At 39.4% G+C, this 18914-nt stretch overlaps 1 protein-coding gene across 2 annotated transcripts in view; it reads right to left on the reverse strand.

Moving 5' to 3' along the window:
- ADAMTSL1 (ADAMTS like 1) overlaps positions 1 to 18914 on the reverse strand; it is a gene marked incomplete at both ends in the record, with an annotated part of 350834 nt that overhangs the window by 222221 nt on the left and 109699 nt on the right. For both annotated transcript variants that reach the window (XM_084239275.1, XM_084239274.1), the window contains one exon: positions 4054 to 4180. In XM_084239275.1, the coding sequence (XP_084095401.1) occupies positions 4054 to 4180 (127 nt within the window). The remainder of the gene's footprint in view (positions 1 to 4053; positions 4181 to 18914) is intronic.

An 18914-nucleotide genomic window follows, 5' to 3' on the forward strand; every position in this document is an offset into this window, starting at 1 on the left:
AGTCAATAACACATCTGCCTCAGGGACTTTGTGCTTGGTTTTCTCTATGCTGGAAGTTCTCTTTACCCTGACTTTTGTGTGATACCCCAAGACCCTTAGCTAAATGCCATCATATAGGTGAGCCCTTCTCTCACTAAGTGAATTACAAGTCCCCTTCAATACCTTTGGCAGGAGGCATATTTCCATTTCCTGTTCTTCTTCCCTGACTCACATTTTTCTGTGAGCAATATGACCATATGACCTGTAGAAATTTTACATTTTGTCTGTTTATCTGTTTTTCCTTCATACTTGTATGTGATCTCCACGAGAAAAATGTATTTTGTTCGTTTTGCTGTTTTCTGTGTTCCCAGCACATAAAACAGTTCCTCAGCACATAGCGGTTACCCAAGAAATAATTCTTGTTGGGTAAATGAATGGGTGAATGTGGCTGTGTGAATGAATGAATGAATGGCTTATGAATATAGCCTGAAGTCAGGCACAAGGTAGAAGTTTCTTTAAAGTTCTGTGCCTAAAAAAATTCCTGTTTCACTTTGTAGCATATAGTCCTGTAATTTATTCTAAGACACTTTGCCTTGAAATCCCTGAGCCAGAATGATAGTCCCATAATATATTTACCCACAGTCATTATAAATCAGCATAAGCTGCAGTCTCAGCAGCACAGCCAGCTATTAGGAACTTCATTTTATCTTTGCAGATTAGCTTATCTGGCCCTTGATACTTAAGGCAGATGGGAGAGAATTTTAGGATACTAGATGATTTTAAAACATACAGATAGATATGAAAGGTTTGCAAAGCTGGAGATATCAAATTGATAGCAAACAGACTGTCTCTAGGTCTAAGTAAATTCTGAGTACACTTGAAAAATACATAGTAAGGTATAAGGTAATAACATTTGTGAGAAAAATCAGTCCTTAAAGAATCAAAAGCAAGTGATTATTAACTTTACTAGATTCCTTTCTATGGGCTGAATCAGAAAATTAGTAATAAGAATAGAAAGAACACTAAAGGGCACACAATGCCTTTGCCTCATGAAAGGGGCAAAGGGTTCTTTGATCTAGCACTGCTTCCCTGGTCTGCATTTGTATTGGGGAACTGAAACATCTTTTAATACAAAGGCAGTTGCTTTTTAATTTGCCAGCAAATGGCATTTATTTGACAAGTTCCTCTCCTTTTTTTTGTCTTTCTGGAACTTTCCACCATGGTCTTTCTCCACTCTCCTGTTTTTCCTTTGTTCCCCGGAGGCTTGATAACATTAGGAAAAAAACTTGGATATAAGTTCAGAAAGAAAATGAGTTCAATGTGGGGAATCCGAGTGCTAGGCGTTCGAAAAGAGCCTGGGACTGGCTTACTGAGCTCTTGGCAGAGCTCAGAGGCCTGGCAGGACTCCCCCAGGCCTTCAGGGGTGGAGAGAACCTCACCTGGCCAGGATACTGGACCCTGCAAAGCAGCCTAATCTTCCCTGCCTGTGGGTCACCTCACAGTCTGTAAATACAAGGTGGAAGTTTCCTCTGAGGTGGAGAAAACATAAATAAGGCAGTTTGTTCAGCATCTGCTATGGATTGTGGTGAGGTACCTGCATTTACTGGGCTTCACTGATATAAATCATTTTGTCATGAGGCATCGTCAGCGCTAAGGTAAATGATTCAATTGCATTTTGTCATTACGGATAATCATCAGGTTGTGTATCATATAATTTACCTACTATCAGTCTTGATAGAGCACATTTCATTGAGGTCTCTAGTGGCAGACCTGGAGATGACTTATGGCTCTCAATTTGCTTGTCTGTCCCTTCAGAGCTTCTCTATCATATTCCAGTGATTCTGGCTTGAAAGGACACTGACAGCCCCTAATATGAGTGTAAGAGGACTAGCTATTTGAGCAGAATGTTGAGGATCCTCTATGAGTTGGGGGACATTAGAAGGAATAAAGGAAGGATTCCTGTCATGAAAACCTTGCGCTCACATGCTGTACAACAGCTACTTCACAAATGCATGCCATCTCTTTTTTAGCCCAACAGAAATTCCTAGGTTCCTAGGGAACTGGCACTCATTCGACTATGGACACAAATAATTAGAAAGATTTTAACTCTTTTAGTTTTTCTTCAAGAGTTTTACTAAAGTTATCTTTCAAATGTAACTTTCTTTTAAAAAAAAATCTCACCCTGAATTTAGAGATTTACAAAAGAATTATGCCTCCATCTCTGGTTTCCATCTCCTAATTTCTTTAATTTTTCATCTTACGTTGAAGCTACTAATATTATATTATGTTGAAGCTACTAATATTAGTGACAACTAATATCTTACCGGAATGTACTATATCAATGTCTACCTTTGCCTCATCCTTCATTCTCTCTGCTAGAGTCTTTCTTTCCCCCTTTTTTAGAATCACATTCACTGACTGGAGGGGTGTCAGGATGGTGGGAGCACCCTAAGTTAGCACCTCCAACGTTTCATGTGTTTAAAAGTCCCTTGTCTTGGGCCTCCCTGGTGGCGCAAGGGGTTAAGCACCGCACTATGAAGCAATCCACAACCTCTGCAGCATGAGTTTGATCCCCAGCTGGGCAGGGAGCAACCCACATGGCAAAGAAGACCTCTCCTGTCTCACCTGCTGCTCTCCTCAGCAGTGTATTTCAGTCAGCCTGTTCTCCACTCTGTTTCTGGTGAATCCTCTCACCCCCCTCATCTCTGGCCTGTACCCCAGCTCTTGTATGCATCATCTTTTTTTTGTTTTTTAAAAGTCCCTCCTCTTTCTTCCCATCCCCTCCTCTTCCTAAGGGTCTAGCCCTTTTGCCAAATTGCATTTCCCTGACTTCTTAGAATAATTCATCAGTACACACTGTCTTTCCTCTTGACCTACAGATCCATTTAAAGCCCCAGCCCTCATTTCCCATATGCCAATTGTTTTTCTGCAGCTAGTCAACAAATGATGTGGACAGAATGACACTATGTAAAGATAGATATTCATTCTCACTTCCCAGTCCAGGAGGACATGTTGAAAGAAGCAATCACAGATCTATTAAAGAATTATGGATAATGGCAAAATCTAGAAACAATATCTGAGCAAGATCAAATTATTCTAAAATTCTGCTATTGCATCTAGAACAGTAATTGTAACAGAAGACAGTGTATTGTAAAATGTCCTGGATGGCTGTGTCATTCAGGTTGGTTTAGGTATCACAAGAACGTAGACTATGTGCTAGCAGGCAGGACATCTGAGCTGCTCTGCTTGATCCATCTATCTGCTTTACAAATGTCCTACCACTGAAACAGCCAACAGGGTTGTGGGACTGTCCAAAGAATGAGTAAGTGTTTAGGATCTGGAATAAGATTCTGGGCTCAAATCCTGGCTCTCCTGCTTTATAGATGTGTGACTGAACAAGTTCATAATCTGCCTAAGCTTCAGTTATGTCATTCATAACATGGGGATAAACAGTACTGGGCTATAAGGTTACTAAACGGATTAAATGAAATGATCATATAAAATTCCCAATCACACTCATGTATATCAAATGCCTGAAATTTACCATGCTGGAGTAGAGAGATTAGGACACAAATGCTAATAAATGGTGTGACTCAATCACTGTCTAATATGAACTCAGAAAACACTGTCATCAGCACAGATCAAAGGTCACTTTGTAAATAAAGACCATGTGATTACCCAGTAGAAGGAGTGCATTTGTTCTGATGTGCTCACTTACCCTGCCATATTCTACTAGGTGTACCAAAGTAGGTCAGATAGGGGTTAGGGCTGCCAGCTGTTCTCATGTTGGGCAGCAAATCTCCTATTTGCATGGATAGTATAATCCATTTTAATTCACTCCTACTGCTTCTCAAAGGAAAAGGCTCTCTCTGTGGAACTGCAACTTATGTTCTGACTTGTTCCACTTAAAGTAATTCACAAAGCAGAAACAGAAAACTCCCTGTGGTACATTTTCAGATCTGTCCTCCTTTTGGTGGAGATGTTATTCTGAGCTGCTGAGAGGGACCAGAGCTGAGCAAAGAACAGTAACAAGTCAGCAAGCCCAGAGATTGCCCCAACTCTGTAGCGTCTTACATTTTGTTGCTGATAGCTGGGCTTTATACTGTCCTCGAACCAGCCGGCAGGTGGACCCGTCGCCACTGCAGACTCCACAGTTATCTTCCTTGACAGTGCTTCCCAGCTGATGATCGCAGCCAACAATCTAACAAGAAAGAGAGATGTGTGATTCAACCAGGTGCCCACTGATGGAGGGCTCCACCACGAGGTCCATCACCACCAAGTGACCCTTCCTCCACCCTCCAGGAGGCATAAAATATGCTTCCCGTAAAGGGGACTAAATTCATTTGGGATAGAAATCAAACCATGGAAGGAAGAAACAGCATGGCTAAAGATGTTTTTTGGGTTCAAATCAACACACAGAAAGAAGGGTAGAAGAGAGAAAAGTAGAGGGAGGGAACCAAGACAGATAAGAAGAATGAGGAGAAAGAGTGACAGAGTAAAGAGGAAGAGGGAACAGAAGGGTAGGAGGGAACAGAAGGGTAGAGCTTTTTTTTTTTTTTTTTTTTTTTTATAGAGGCATGTTTTATTTATTTGTTTCTTTGTTTGGTTGGTTGGTTATACATGCACTGGGTACAGTCAGAAGCGCGGGAGGGTGAGAGAATTCACCAGAGCCAGAGTGGGGAGCAGAGCAGACAGAAGGACCGAAGTACACTGCTGAGGGGAGCAGCGGGCGGCAGGAGAGGTCTGCGCGCCATGTGGGATCCTCCTCTGGTGGCCGGGGAGCAGCCGGGGATCGAACCGGCGTCGCAGAGGCCGCGGGCAGCTTCGCAACCCAGCGCTCAACCGCTGCGCCACCGTGGAGGCCCCAGAAGGGTAGAGCTTTTATATCTTGGGTTCACTGATGTATTCCAAGCAACCAGACAGTGCTTGGTGAACTGTAAGCCCTCAATAAATATTTCCTGGATGATAATGAAAACACTTCCTTTAATAGCTAGCTAGCATTTCAACCAAGAAAAGAGAAACAGAATAAGCCAACAGAAGCAAGGTCTGTGTATATGTGTGAGGTGGGAGAGGGGTGTTGGCATGGAGAGTGACAAAGATAACTGACATTGAGGCTCCATGATTTGCCTGGCCCTGCCCTGTACCAGGTGCAGTACAAATATCTCATTAATTTTCAAAACAATCCTGTACAATATCCCCATTTTCATAGCTAAGGACATGAATCCTGCCAGGGTCACTTAGCTAATAAGTAGCTGAGTTCTGAATGCAGCTAATAAAACATTTATTCTTACTCTAAATCAGACCTGAAGTCACAAGACTATTAAATGAATGTACGGATAAACTTATTTGTACCTTTCATCTCTCCTTTCCATTGTTCAAGTAAAAAAAAAGAATCCAAATTGTACCAGGTTGTACTGCCACAGTTCCAATTACATCTAATAGCAAAAGATTTATTCCATTCCCAAATGATTTCAATCACTGTCATTGAAAAAGTAAAACTGTAAAATAAAACTGTAGGAACATTTGAACATGCCTGTCTCCACAAAGTCCCCAAAATTTGTCCTGTCTTTCAAGAAAAATGGTTGCTAATATACATCTTTGAGGTTTGGTTTTCCTCTTCGAATCTTTAATAATTGCAAACATATGTTCAGGCAAAGGTTTGAAAAATACAACTACTTAATATTATATCTGTGCTGTATTTTTTAAATGTGGCAATGTGCATGTTTTCACTAAAAGCATCCAAGCATTTTCTAAAACAGATGACAAAAACAATGACTCCTTCAACAGTTACACATTTTCTGAAGTGCAAGGATATGAGGAAAATAGAGTGTCTAAGTCTTAGCCTGTGAACGAACCTGTGTCAGCTCAGTCTTTAAGGAGTTCAATGTGATCAAGCTGCAATTCCCCACAACATGTTTGGAGGCTGCAGGGAGGCTACTTCAGAATTCAGCCACATTTCATGCAGTCAGAGCCAAGCAAGTACTGGCTTAAGACTTCCTTGATGGGGCCTCCCCGGTGGTAGAGGGGTTGAGCGCTGGGCTGCGAACCTGCCCACAGCCTCTGTAGGGCTGGTTTGATCTCCGGCAACCGGGCAAGGGTTCCACATGGCGCGCAGACCTCTCCTGCCGCCCGCTGCTCCCCTCAGCAGTGTATTTCATTGTTCTGCCTGTTCTGTTCCCCGCTCTGGCTCTGGTGAATCCTCTCACCCTCCTGCGCTTCTGACTGTACCCAATGCTTGTATAAATAAATCTTAAAAAAAAAAAAGACTTCCTTGATGTGCCTCTATGTAACTGTGGTGCAATTATTACTATTTTTTTTTATTAAGGTAATGTTGATTTAAATTATTGTTGACATTTGGAAATATAGAACTACCCCTCCCCCATCAGGTGTAGTCACTGTAACATTTAAAAATTGTCCTGTATAAATGGAATACTACTCAGCACTCAGAAATGATCAATTCAAGCCATTCGCAGCAACATGGACGGAGCTATAAGGGATATGCTCAGGAAATAGGAGGAATATAGCAAAACTGAACAAAAGGTCAAAGAAAAAAAGAAATAACTTGCAGGAAACTATAGTTTTGAGGCATACAGCAGGGGAGGGAATAGGAGCAGAATACATACAGCAGGAGAGGGAATGGGTCAGAATAGGAGCAGGAAGAGCACAATGGACTATGGTGATGGTTCACAGATAATGCAGTGGTGGGAGATTTACGGGGATTACAACTCAGTGGAGAAATCAAATATTGTACAAAAATGAACAATGTAAGAAAATAAAAAAAAGTTTCATCGAAGGAAGCAAAAACAAAACAAAAAATCCCATACATTTTAACAAAAATAAAAATATTGACCTATTTTTAATTGCCCTGTGTAGATGAACCCCCACATGAACTGAACAACTCTTTCATTACCAGATTCTGAGCACAGTGTGAAATGAGTGTGAAGGAAACTCATCTACACTCACAAAATTATTGAATCATTCAGTCAACAGTAATTTAAGATCTGCTATGGGCCAGACTGTAAAAACTCCTCTGTGAGTTTAAGTCCAGAGAGGCCCACCCTGGTTGCAGCAGCTCCAATCATCATACAGTGATTGTGAAATAGCAATCAGGATAAAAGGTATAAAACACAGACATGCAGTGCTTTGATAGCATACCATGTGGGGAATCTGACTTGATTAGAGAGATCAGAGAAGCTTTTCCTGGGGAAGACTCTTAAGCTGAGATAAGGAGGAGACAGAGTAAACCAGGCAAAGGGATGGTGCTGCCATGGGCCCACTCCATCTTATCCTCCTGCCTTAGCTAATTATAAAGTAAGCAAAAACTAAAGTTGGCAAAAAAAAAAAAAAATTAGTCACCAAATATGAGAAGACCAAACTACCTGATTGCCTCGGTAGAGCTGATACCTTTGAAAAGACATGTAGTAATCATGTAGGCAGTATTAAAAGGATCACTGACTACTGCTGTTGTTTGTGGTAGAAAAGAGATCACCCTTATATATACACAATGGAATATTATTCAGCAATCACAAAAGATAAACTCATGTCATTTGCAGCAACATGGATGGAGCTGGAAGAGATCATGCTCAGTGAAATAAGCCAGAAAGAAAAAGAAAAATACCGGATGGTGTCACTCATAGCAGGAATTTGGAAAACCTAAATAAGGGACCAGGAAAAAGAATAACTATAATAAAGAAAAAATCAAAATCAACAAGCAACTATAAACTACAGACACACTATGGAGGGGGCGGGAGAGGAGGGATTGGGATCAAAATAAGGTGGGTGCAACTGTATGGGGAATATAAAAAAAAAAATCTTAAAAAAAAAAAAAAAAGAAGAGAGATCACCCTGACCTTATAAGAGACTGAGCTCTGTGGAAAGGTCAGGTGGACCAAGGGCATGGGAATTCACACTCTTGGATGTCTCAGACTTGACTAGGTTTGCATCTTAAAGGAATTTCAGGTTTCTCATAGAGTTTAAGTTTCTCTGGCAAAATTTTAAAGGGTTTTGATGTCTCTAAAGGAGTCAAAAAGAAGATAATCATGAATATATCTCCGATTCTGAAGATTTCTTACAGTTCCAAAGCCATTTTAGAAAAGAACAATACAGCTTTCCAGCTCCAAAGTAACAGTGCGATCAGGAAGAGCTTAACAGAAGGTGACATGCTTTAGGGCTGAGCTGACCAGACCACCGAGTGAGTGCTCACTATGTGGGTTTATGGATCCCAGGCATGAACCAAGTCAGATCTGACTATGTTTCAACTTCAGAATTGAAAAGACAAATATCTGACACAACTGTTTTTTCCCCCCACTCTGTATCAATTCCTTTTTCAGATGCCAGAATATTCTCGCTCAATTATGTTTAAAATGTGGAGTATTTTATCAGCAGATAAAATGTTCTTATTTTGGCCCAAGTGGAAACAGTTTGAAGTTTGATCAGGAAATTGTAGACAAGTCTCAATCTGTTGCTCTTGAGTAGATGTTAGATTAAAAATTAAAATTTTACATTAACTGTTAGATTAATTAAAAATTGAACTATCATTAATGACAGAGAAAAATATATAGGAAAGCAGAAATGGACTTACTTAGCAGGTCCAACTCCAGACCCCTAATAATATAATAGTGCCTTCACTATTATTATTTGGGGGTTTCTTTTATACAGATCCAATTCAAATAGTTGTGTACATATTAACTTTAATCTCTTAATATGTTTATCTTAACACCAGATCATAGCTATTTGAGAGCCACTGATGTATTAATCTTTATATTTCTTCTGCTTAGTACCATTTGATATTTGAGGTTCATAGTCAATATTGGTAAGTCAATTAAACACGTGATGTTTGCTAATAATTCCAATGTGGGATAGAGATAAACTACCTTATACTGCAGTCATTGATGACATATAAGTATACAAAAAAGTGCATATAACTGTATACATTTGTTTATGTGTGTTTAATTTTTTTTAATAGAGGCATGTTTTATTTATTTGTTTGTTTGGTTTATACATGCACTGGGTACAGTCAGAAGCGCGGGAGGGTGAGAGAATTCACCAGAGCCAGAGCGGGGAGCAGAGCAGGCAGAAGGACCGAAGTACACTGCTGAGGGGAGCAGTGGGCGGCAGGAGAGGTCTGCGCACCATGTGGGACCCTCCTCCGGTGGCCGGGGAGCAGCCGGGGATCGAACTGGCACCACAGAGGCCGCGGGCAGCTTCGCAACCCAGCGCTTAACCACTGCGCCACTGGGGAGGCCCAGTTTATGTGTTTTTTTTTTTTTTTAGAAAGATACATTTTTTTTTTTTAAAAGATTTATTTATTTATTTATACAAGCACTGGGTACAGTCAGAAGTGTGGGAGGGTGAGAGAATTCACCAGAGCCAGAGTGGGGAACAGAACAGGCAGACTGATGAAATACACTGCTGAAGGGAGCAGCGGGCGTGGCAGGAGAGGTCTGTCATGCCATGTGGGACCCTTGCCGGCGGCCAGGGATCAAACCACTGCTGCAGAGGCTGCGGGCAGCTTTGCAGCCCAGCGCTCAACCGCTGCGCCACCGGGGGAGGCCCATATGTGTGTTTGTTTTTATATGCACAGATAAACAAATATACTATAAATGATATCTAGAGACCAAATATAAACCTGTGTCCTAATGCATGAACAAGATGTACTGTGCAGGTCTAGTCTTTTTAAAAGACTACTTCCCAAAAGTACCTACACACATTATTAGTGAAGTGTCATGGAAGGCAATGTTCAGGTCACTGAGTTCCCAGACCCACCCCATTCTGAACAAATCATTAAAGCGAGATAATGACCACTCATGATTTTGGCAATTGGATGGAATTTTTTGTAAAGGGTGGAAAACCAACTGAACATTTGACCTAATGCAACTTACGAATATTCTGTTACTAGGTGTCAGTTCAATTAAATGGTCTCACCTCTCCTCCACCAAAAATGACCAGAGTTATTTTTTTTAAAGAAAGTTTTTATCTCAGGTGACAGAAATACTGAGAAGTTCCAAAATGCTTTTGTTGTTCAAATGCCATTAGCCAATCATCAACTTTTGCTTTTATGTTTTGAGTATATACTTTGCATACACATGCATATGCATGCACACAGACACACAGTCCTTCCTCCTATTTTTGATAATACAAACACTTGAAGAAAAATGCTGATTTATCTTCACTCTCCTGCAGGAGTTATAAAAGTGAGGGGGAAACTCCTCCCTAAACAAAAAACTGGGATGATAACATCTAATCCAAGTTGGCTCATAGACTTTTAGCATGTTGAACAGATTTTAGGCATCAGGCCTACAATATATGCTGATAAGGGTTTCTTCCTTTACTTTACAGCAAGTGAACAGGCAGAACACAAGACTGAAATTCTCTAGACATTAAAATATGTATCATAAAATGTCTTTCCTAGAAGCCACAGGAAAAAGAAGATCGCCGTGTGAATAATGCGGAGAATGTAAATAAAGACAATTCATGAGCAGATACCATGCCCCAGACTGACAGGCTTAGATGGGTTCACTCTGGCCACACTTCAAATGGTTTCCCATAAGGACCTCAACTTCTAGCATCAAATACTGAGTCAGTGATGTCAAGCTTTTCTTGATCCAACACCATGAGGTAAGAAACTTTTAAATCGCTTTATTTTCAGCACTGAGAAAGAGAAATATGGAAAACTAAACTCTGAAAATCTGAGCACAGCTGCTCTTATTTATAATTATTTAATTCATATAGAACTTTATGGAAAGAGTGTGCTTTTATATACATTTTTACTCATTTACTATTTATGTTAATAGGGAAGATAATATATCTCCAACCTCAATCTGAAAAGATTTAGATATTAATTTGTTTATGCTTTGTCTTTTTACAAAATGATTTATTGCACATACATATGATACAACACAATAAAATTTTCAAAACACAAATGGGGCAAAGAGAATAACAAAGGTAATAAAGATGGGTTAAAGCCAGAAAGGAAAAAACTACACAGAATGCACTGTGAATCCTATATATTTGCTAGCTGTGGGTCACAAATGTGGACTTGAACTTTCTAGAAAACAGGAGAACATGAGCAGTTAAGGGTCACAGCATTTGCTGGATCTTTTAGAAAATAAAAAGGATAATGCACTCCTTGTGCTAGATACAATAAATATTTGTGTAATGAATGATGATAAACTGGATTCGGAGAATTATAACTGCTCAAAATACCAAAATCCTATGTATATATATATCCTGTGAGTTTTCTGAAAGATAATGCCATGTAACAATGTCCCCAAAATATTTGAGCAATTAAAGATGAGAAGTTTTAAAGAACTGGCTCTTCAATAACCCTGTTAAACACAGATTGCCAGGGAACATTTGGTATAAGCATGTTTTAAAAATTTCAAACCAAGCACTATGATGGTTGGTCAATTTAATCTAAAGGTACACCTTGTAGGGCCTCCCCAGTGGCACAGTGGGTTGAACGCAGCACTGTGAAGCTGTCTGCAACCTCTGCAGCGCGGGTTCGATTCCCGGCCGCCAGAAAGAATCCCACATGGCACGGCAGACCTCTCCTGTCTCGCCCGCTGCTCCCCTCAGCAGTGTATTTCGGTCCATCTGCCTGTTCTGTTCCCCGCTCTGTCTCTGGGGAATCCTCTCACCCTTCTGCGCCTCTGGCCTGTACCCCAGTTCTTGTATAAAAATAAATAAATCTTTATAAAAAATAAAGATAGACCTTGTAGTGCTAAGGGTTGGGCTGACATAAATATGCAGACATGCAGTTGTTTTCCTATCACAACACATGGCAGACATTACTAATCAATTGCAGGGCTCTGCCATCGAGATTTTACGTGATCTCAGAAACTCTACACCATTGTTCTCTAGAAGCCAAATACAACATACCATGGTTGTCATACAAGCACACTAAACTGATTTACCATTCCAGAGTTAGTAAAATGAATCAATTGATCATCTTTTCAATGATTTTCCACAAATACTGCTTCTAAGACTAATATTCCCTAAGAAGTGAATCATTGAAAAGACAGGTTACAAATTCAAAATTCAGAGAAAATAAATAACTTTGTCAAGGTTACATAGCTGGTAATTAACAAAACCAAAATTCCAACATGGGACTCCTGACTGTAAGTTACAGTAGGATGCTTGTGAACAAACATTATACAACATTTACTATGGGCCTGATGAAGGGGGATAACAATGTTAAATAACCTCATCCGGATCATCAACACTGGAGTCAGACTTGCAAGCAGGAATGAAAAGGCAGCTTTGTCTGTAACATGCATCATGAAAACAGTAGGGGAAGTAAATGGGAAGGGACTGCTCCCCATCTATACCTGTGCATTACACCTCCTCAGCCCTCCCTGCTCCCACAAACCTACATACCCTATACTTCTCATGCTTTCTTATGGGTGCGCTAATTTCTTCCTTTATGTATTTGTTTCTTTTGTTTTCAACTACGAATTCCAATGAGAAAATAGGGTCCCTATTAGCAAAGGTGCTAATAGTGGTCCATGAGCTATGTTTAGTATTTTCAAAAGCCTAATGGAAATATATTTACCGGCAATAAAAACACTAAGGTCACCGAAACACCAATCATCTCATTATACAAATAAGCTAAATCCTGATCTTTATTACATTTATTTTTAAAATTGTATTTGGGTCATTAAGTCATAAAGTGGGAAACAAATTATTACTTAATATATGCAGTGTTTTCAGTAGATGGAAACTTCCAAAACACAAGACCCATAGGAAAAAATAATAAAAGACTCCTTTGTGTTAAAAAATTGGGAACCATTGCTATAGCCCTTTGTTTCTTGTTCAAGTACCCTTGGGAGGAGTAACACATGAATTTGTTGATTATACTTAAATTAAACCAAATCAGCTGAGCACGAGGCATTATACACTGGTGTTATGGTGCTGTGGGGAATACCCAAAAGCCCTAGCCATGGTCCCAATCTCAGTGAGTGGGTTTAATCAGATGATTTCCTCAAGGCAGGTGAGAACAGACAGGGAGTAAGAGCACTACGATGAAAGGAATTAGGGATACAGAAGAGGAGAAAGACAGAGAGGAAAGCCACTAGGAGAGGGGAAAATAAGAGAGTATTTGGCAAACAATTGATATATTTAGTTAGGTACAATATGTATCTTCTCACTTGATTTTTTGAAATTGATATATAATTGACATATTAGCTTTAGATGTACAATACAATGATTTGATAATTGTATTTATTGCAAAATTACAACCATAAGAAGACAAGTTAACACTTAACTTTTATAATATCCCTGAAAATTAGCTAAAACCATATCGATTAATAGTTTGCAAAAGCAAAGCTGAGACTCAGGAAGTTTCAACATCTTGCCCAGGATCATATCACTAAAATTTGGTGTTGCCAGACTTGAAATCCAGGTTGAGTAGAACCACACCATCAATGAGTACTCCTTCTATTCTGTGGGGTACTTACTATGTTCTTCCTGGAGGCTAAAAGGGCAGTGAAGAGATGGGGTGGAGGAGGAGAAACATGCTTGTCAGCCACATCTTGTTGCCAAAAGCAACACCAGCCTGAAGCTCTAAGTATAAAGATTTGAGCACCAGGGAAAAATAAGTGAGATCACTGCATTCAGTAGTTTGAAAGTCTCTCTTCATTGGGAAGGATTTCTTTCTTTTGAGGAAAAATCAATTGAACTGATTAAAAAAAAATCAGTCCTGCACATACCACAGGAAACTACCAGGGAAACATTCATAGGCTATTAGGCTAAAAGATGAGCTTTAACTCTCCTACACTCTAACACACCACTATGGGGGGGAAAAATGTATATGGAAGCAATATAACTCCCTTTCTTTCAGGCCAAGACTTCCCAAAAGGATCCTCTCCATTCGTGTTTTCTGTTCTGGGGTTCACTAGTCGCTGGTAAGACTACTCAATTTCCTCTTGAACTCAACAGAATCCTTAGGGTTACCCACAAAGTCTTCTATTACCTGAGTTACTTCTCTGACTTCATCTCTCTTCAGCTTATTCTTTATGCTATTCAAACACACCAAGCACTTTCTCATCTCAGAACAACATCAGTTGTTGCCTCTGACTGGAACAATCTTCCTAAATACTTCAACAGCAGCTGTCTTATCTCCTTTATGCTTCTGTTGGAAACTTTCACCTTTTTAAAAGGCTTACTGTAACCAGACGATTTAAAGCTCTGTCCCTCCTCAGACCCAAGTTCTTTTACCCTGCCTCATATTTTTTATTCTACAGCACTTATTTTATAGTACAATACAATTTTCCTATTAAGTTTTTTATTTCCTATCACCTCCTAGAACATAACACCACAAGGTCAAAGGGTATAATAATATAACAAGCAAATAATAAAAATTTGTTGAATGAATGAATTCAGTATTAGACAAGGCCACAGGGGACAGGCATACATTATGGTTTCAAAGAATTTTCCTCCTTGTCCCAAACTGGAACAAAACTTCCACCACTTAAACTTTCTGCCACTAGTTCTGAAGACCGAAAAAAGGCTCTCTGTCAGAAAGAAAAAGACCTCTACAAATGTATTTAATAGCATTGTAATCCGAGAGTTTAATTTCCACTTGTCATTTTGCCTGTTATGTCTCTAGTCCTTTACCTACTACTCCAGAATTGGCCTTTGGGGTATAAATGCTTAGTATTTCTGAGCGAATCTCCCTCTGACCTCTTTTCCACTAGACACAGTGCTCTGGGTTTTGTATTCCAGCTCTGGACCTGGAGATTCACTTTGTACTTTATTTCCTCAGTGCCTGCTTCTTACTTTTTCTAAGGGACTTAACCATGAACAGTTTCTGTCCAAGCTCTACCTAATCTGTGTGAGCTCTAACACTCTGGCTGGTCATCTGGTCAACCCAGAGGTACAGTTATTCTTCACCTTCAACCCACCTGGCCTGACCCTCATCAAAGAGTAGAACTTTAACAACATCTGCCATTAAAGTCTAAACCTTTCCCAGGATTGAGATTTGGTCACAAGCTATTTAACCAATGTCCTATTTCTAAAATTTTTGTTTGTTTGTTTGAGCTAGAGATATTTTCTTGTAATTATTATTAGCTTGCTTACCCTGTAGTTCAAGAGACACAGAGGATCTCCATTGCTCTTTTTATTATGAAGCAAATAGAAGAAAGGGACATGTCAATGACAGGGCTATGAAACTGTTGAAAGAAGGACCAATCTATGAGACTGTAAACATTTTAAAGAGATTTTCCTGTACTGCCTTTCTTGAGATCAGGAATCTAATCCATCTAATTGCTGGATAAACGCCTTAAGAGGGCAAAAGAGAATGACTAGAGCTTATTTTCAACATTCATTAAACTTTTCAGGTGCTTTCAGTTTATTTTGTTCCTCTTCTTTACTGTAGGGTCAGGGCCAAAGTTTTACTAAAAACATCTGTTTTCTTGCATATTGTTTTTAGTTAAATTTGTTTGTCTAACAGTCCTCAGCAAAAATCCCAAGAATTAACTCAATATAGTCATTTGTGCGGACAGACGCTAGAATTCATTCTCAGCACATGGTTAGGGGACTTTTCTTTAACAGTCTGTCTTTTCCCTGCCCTGCTTCCATAATTAGGGTGTCTGGAGAATGCGAAACAAAATTATACAAAGGCCTGACCTCTGGCCTTGCTTCTGTCTCTCAGACTGTGAAGTACCCAAGAGGGAAAGTGTTGAATTTGGCTTCACTTCACATGGCATTAGCTGTAATTCTTTGTGAATTGCGGTGACATCACAGCATACTTTGACATCACTGCTCAGACTCCCTTCGGCTGCTGGGCATACAGTACATAGTTTTTGTTCAAACACAAGAGTCCTTTGTTGAGAAGGAAGGATAGCAGCTGTCTTCTGCCCGGGTACATATGTGGATCTTACCGGGAATGGATCTGTTCAGGAAGTCACCACAAAGTAGCCATTCTGCTAGGACGGCTAGAACTCATTCACGCACAGAGTTCTGGAAATTTTTGTGAAAAGTTACATCTAATAGTTCGAAATTCCAGATATGGGCCATAATTCAGTAACATTTCTACATACAACAAAGCTTTCATTTACATGTCTGCTTATGTTACCTGAAGTCAGGATTTCAAAAGCAGCTGTATGCTGGCTGGATGTGTGTATCAAGACAGGAGGTGAAGGAAAAAGGAAGATAAACAGGGATGTGCCCATCTCCCCAAACATTTCTCCTCCCATTATAATTGCTCAAGAATCTCAGGACCGCAGTGCAAGAGGGCTTGTGCTGGTCTTTGCCTCTCAAGACGATTCCTTCCCAGAATATATTTCTTTACACTTATTTGAAGCTTTTTGGATTGTGCAATTTAGTTTTCTGCTTTAAAATCAGTCAAAGATGTCCTCAATTGATACATTTATCTTGTATTCTGTTTCTGAGTTCTCTAGTGTTGTTTCGATCTTAAGGGAAAGCCTGTGAGAATTGATCAAAACAAAGTGTGTGCAAAAATACCATCTGCAAACTCCAAACTTCTGTCCCATGTGTCTCTAAAGTCTGCACAGCAGAAAATTGTTAGATCAACCTGAGAAATCTAAGATTGTTAATCCAAGTTTATTTCCAGAGGAGTAACTCATAGCACAGAAACATTTAGATGGAATAGCAAATTTTCTTACAAAAGAAAAAAAGATTTTTATTCATGTATATAAAATAATCTCTCACAGAACAAGTAGACCCATGATATGGCCCGCTCAGCTCTACTGTGAACCTTACTATTGCTACAAGTAGTTTCCTCCCTTAAGAAATGTTACACTTAAGAATGGCACATATTAAAAAACTAGCAACCACAAATGTGGTAAGAATGTGGAGAAAAAGGAACTCTCCTACACTCCTGGTGGGAGTGAAAATTGATCCAACCACTATGGAGAGCTGTGTGAAGATTCCTCAATCTGCTATAATGGAGCTTCCATAGGATCCAGCAATTCCATTCCTAAGTATCTACCCAAAGGACACAAAAACATTAATTCAAAAGGATAACCGCCCCCACCCTATGTTTATTGCAGCACTATTTACAATAGGCAACCTATGGAAACAACCCAAATGCTCAAAAATAGATGACTGGATCAAGAAGATGTGGTACATACACACAATGGAATATTACTCAGCAATCAAAAAAGATAAACTCATGCCATTTGCAGCAACATGGATGGAGCTGGAAGGGATCATGCTCAGCAAAATAAGCCAGAAAGAAAAAGAAAAATACTGGATGGTCTCACTCATAGCAGGAATTTAGAAAACCCAAATAAGGGATCAGGAAAAAGACTAATTATCATAAAGTAAAAATCAAAACCAACAGGTAACTATAAACCAGAGAATATACACACTACAGGTGGGGAGAAGGGAGTAGAATCAAAACAAGGGTTATGGGGACTATAACCAAGATGAAAATGCACACATTGTACAAAAATGAAAAATTATGTAAAAAAATACATAAAATTAAAAAAATGTTACACTGAAACCAGACCATAGTGTCCTATCTCAGCCTTTTATCTATAGTCATGTCCCTGGCCACTTCTTATCCTGCAACCTCATGACCTATATCAAGAATCTATATGTTGTATAGTCTGAAGCCATGGAAAAGGCAGCATGATATTATAAGGGGGACAAATGACAGTCTGGGGGGGATTTACTACCACGTGCAGAATATATCACATATTCTCACTATGTGATTCAGTTTACTCATGAGTTATAAAGCCTCTTATAAGGATTTGACTTATATTAAAAATTCTATATAAGAAGATGGAGTACAGGGGTCAGCACATAACAACTCTGATCATTTATCTTGAAATTTCCAGGAAAATTTTATTTTCAAATTTTCTATTTCATTGTGCCCATAATTATCAGAGCATGTGCGCTGATGACTTTGGGGGAATATGTGATCATTGTATACACAGGAGGGATTAGCCTAATATGTATGTGTCTGAAGTTGTGAAGGATATCTTAGTGATTAGCACCTGTGCACTCATTGTCTTACAGGTCTAGGCATAGGCTCAAGTGTGCAAAAGCTCAGAGCCATTTCAATTCCTCTGGATTTGACAAAAGCAAACATGAAGGAAGACTACAACCAATTCTAGTCCCATAGAAGAAAATAGATTCTCCTTTAGAGGGCAGAGTAGAGGGAACTTTATGGGAGAATGGGTTTTTAAGAGCCCTCTGTTCTTTGAAAGTAGCCAATGAAATAGCAGCAAACCTGGTTGACTCTGGTAAATGACCCCTAGGAGTTTTTAAGGATTCTATTAGGGGAAAAAAAAAAACAAAAAACAGCCAAACAAAAATCTCTCTGGAATTGCTGTGGGATAGAAAATCATCCTTCTTACAGCCCACTCAAATGAGAGAGGAATGCTTAGGATTCTTAAAATATCCTTCCTTGGCTCTCCAATTCTAGACCACTAATCTGGAGTTAATTCCGGGACCACTTTCAAATATGTACCAGTAAGTAATAATCACTAAATGTATTAGTACACACAACAGAGATTTCTGAAAATCATTCTTTTAAAATCTGCAGCCCGTGGGAAGATAAATTTTCAGGTACTGAAGCAAGAACCTGTTTTGGGGTCCTGTTTTCTCTATGGGAGCATGCACCCCATATGGACATGCTGATGTAACAGCTGATATAACAGCTGAAGGAAATGAACACCCTAACAAATCCATCTTGGAATAAGGACTATTCTAAATCTATTTGTTTTAATGGGAAGAAATCCTAAATATGAGTATGCCAGCCATATTGAATGGACCAAAAGTTTCCTGGGCTGCTAAATATGGTGACTGGGTTGTACTGGAAAAAAACCGAAGGTTATCAATTTGGCCACCCTTGCAAACTTCAGGCTTGTGGGTTTAGGAAAATCAGCTGCATTTTGCTGAATCACTGCAATATAAACACTGGCAAAATGAGCTGTTTCTTCTTTCATTTTAGTAAAAAACAATTT

Source organism: Talpa europaea (genome assembly GCF_964194135.1).
Source record: "Talpa europaea genome assembly, chromosome: 7".
NCBI lineage: Eukaryota > Metazoa > Chordata > Mammalia > Eulipotyphla > Talpidae > Talpa > Talpa europaea.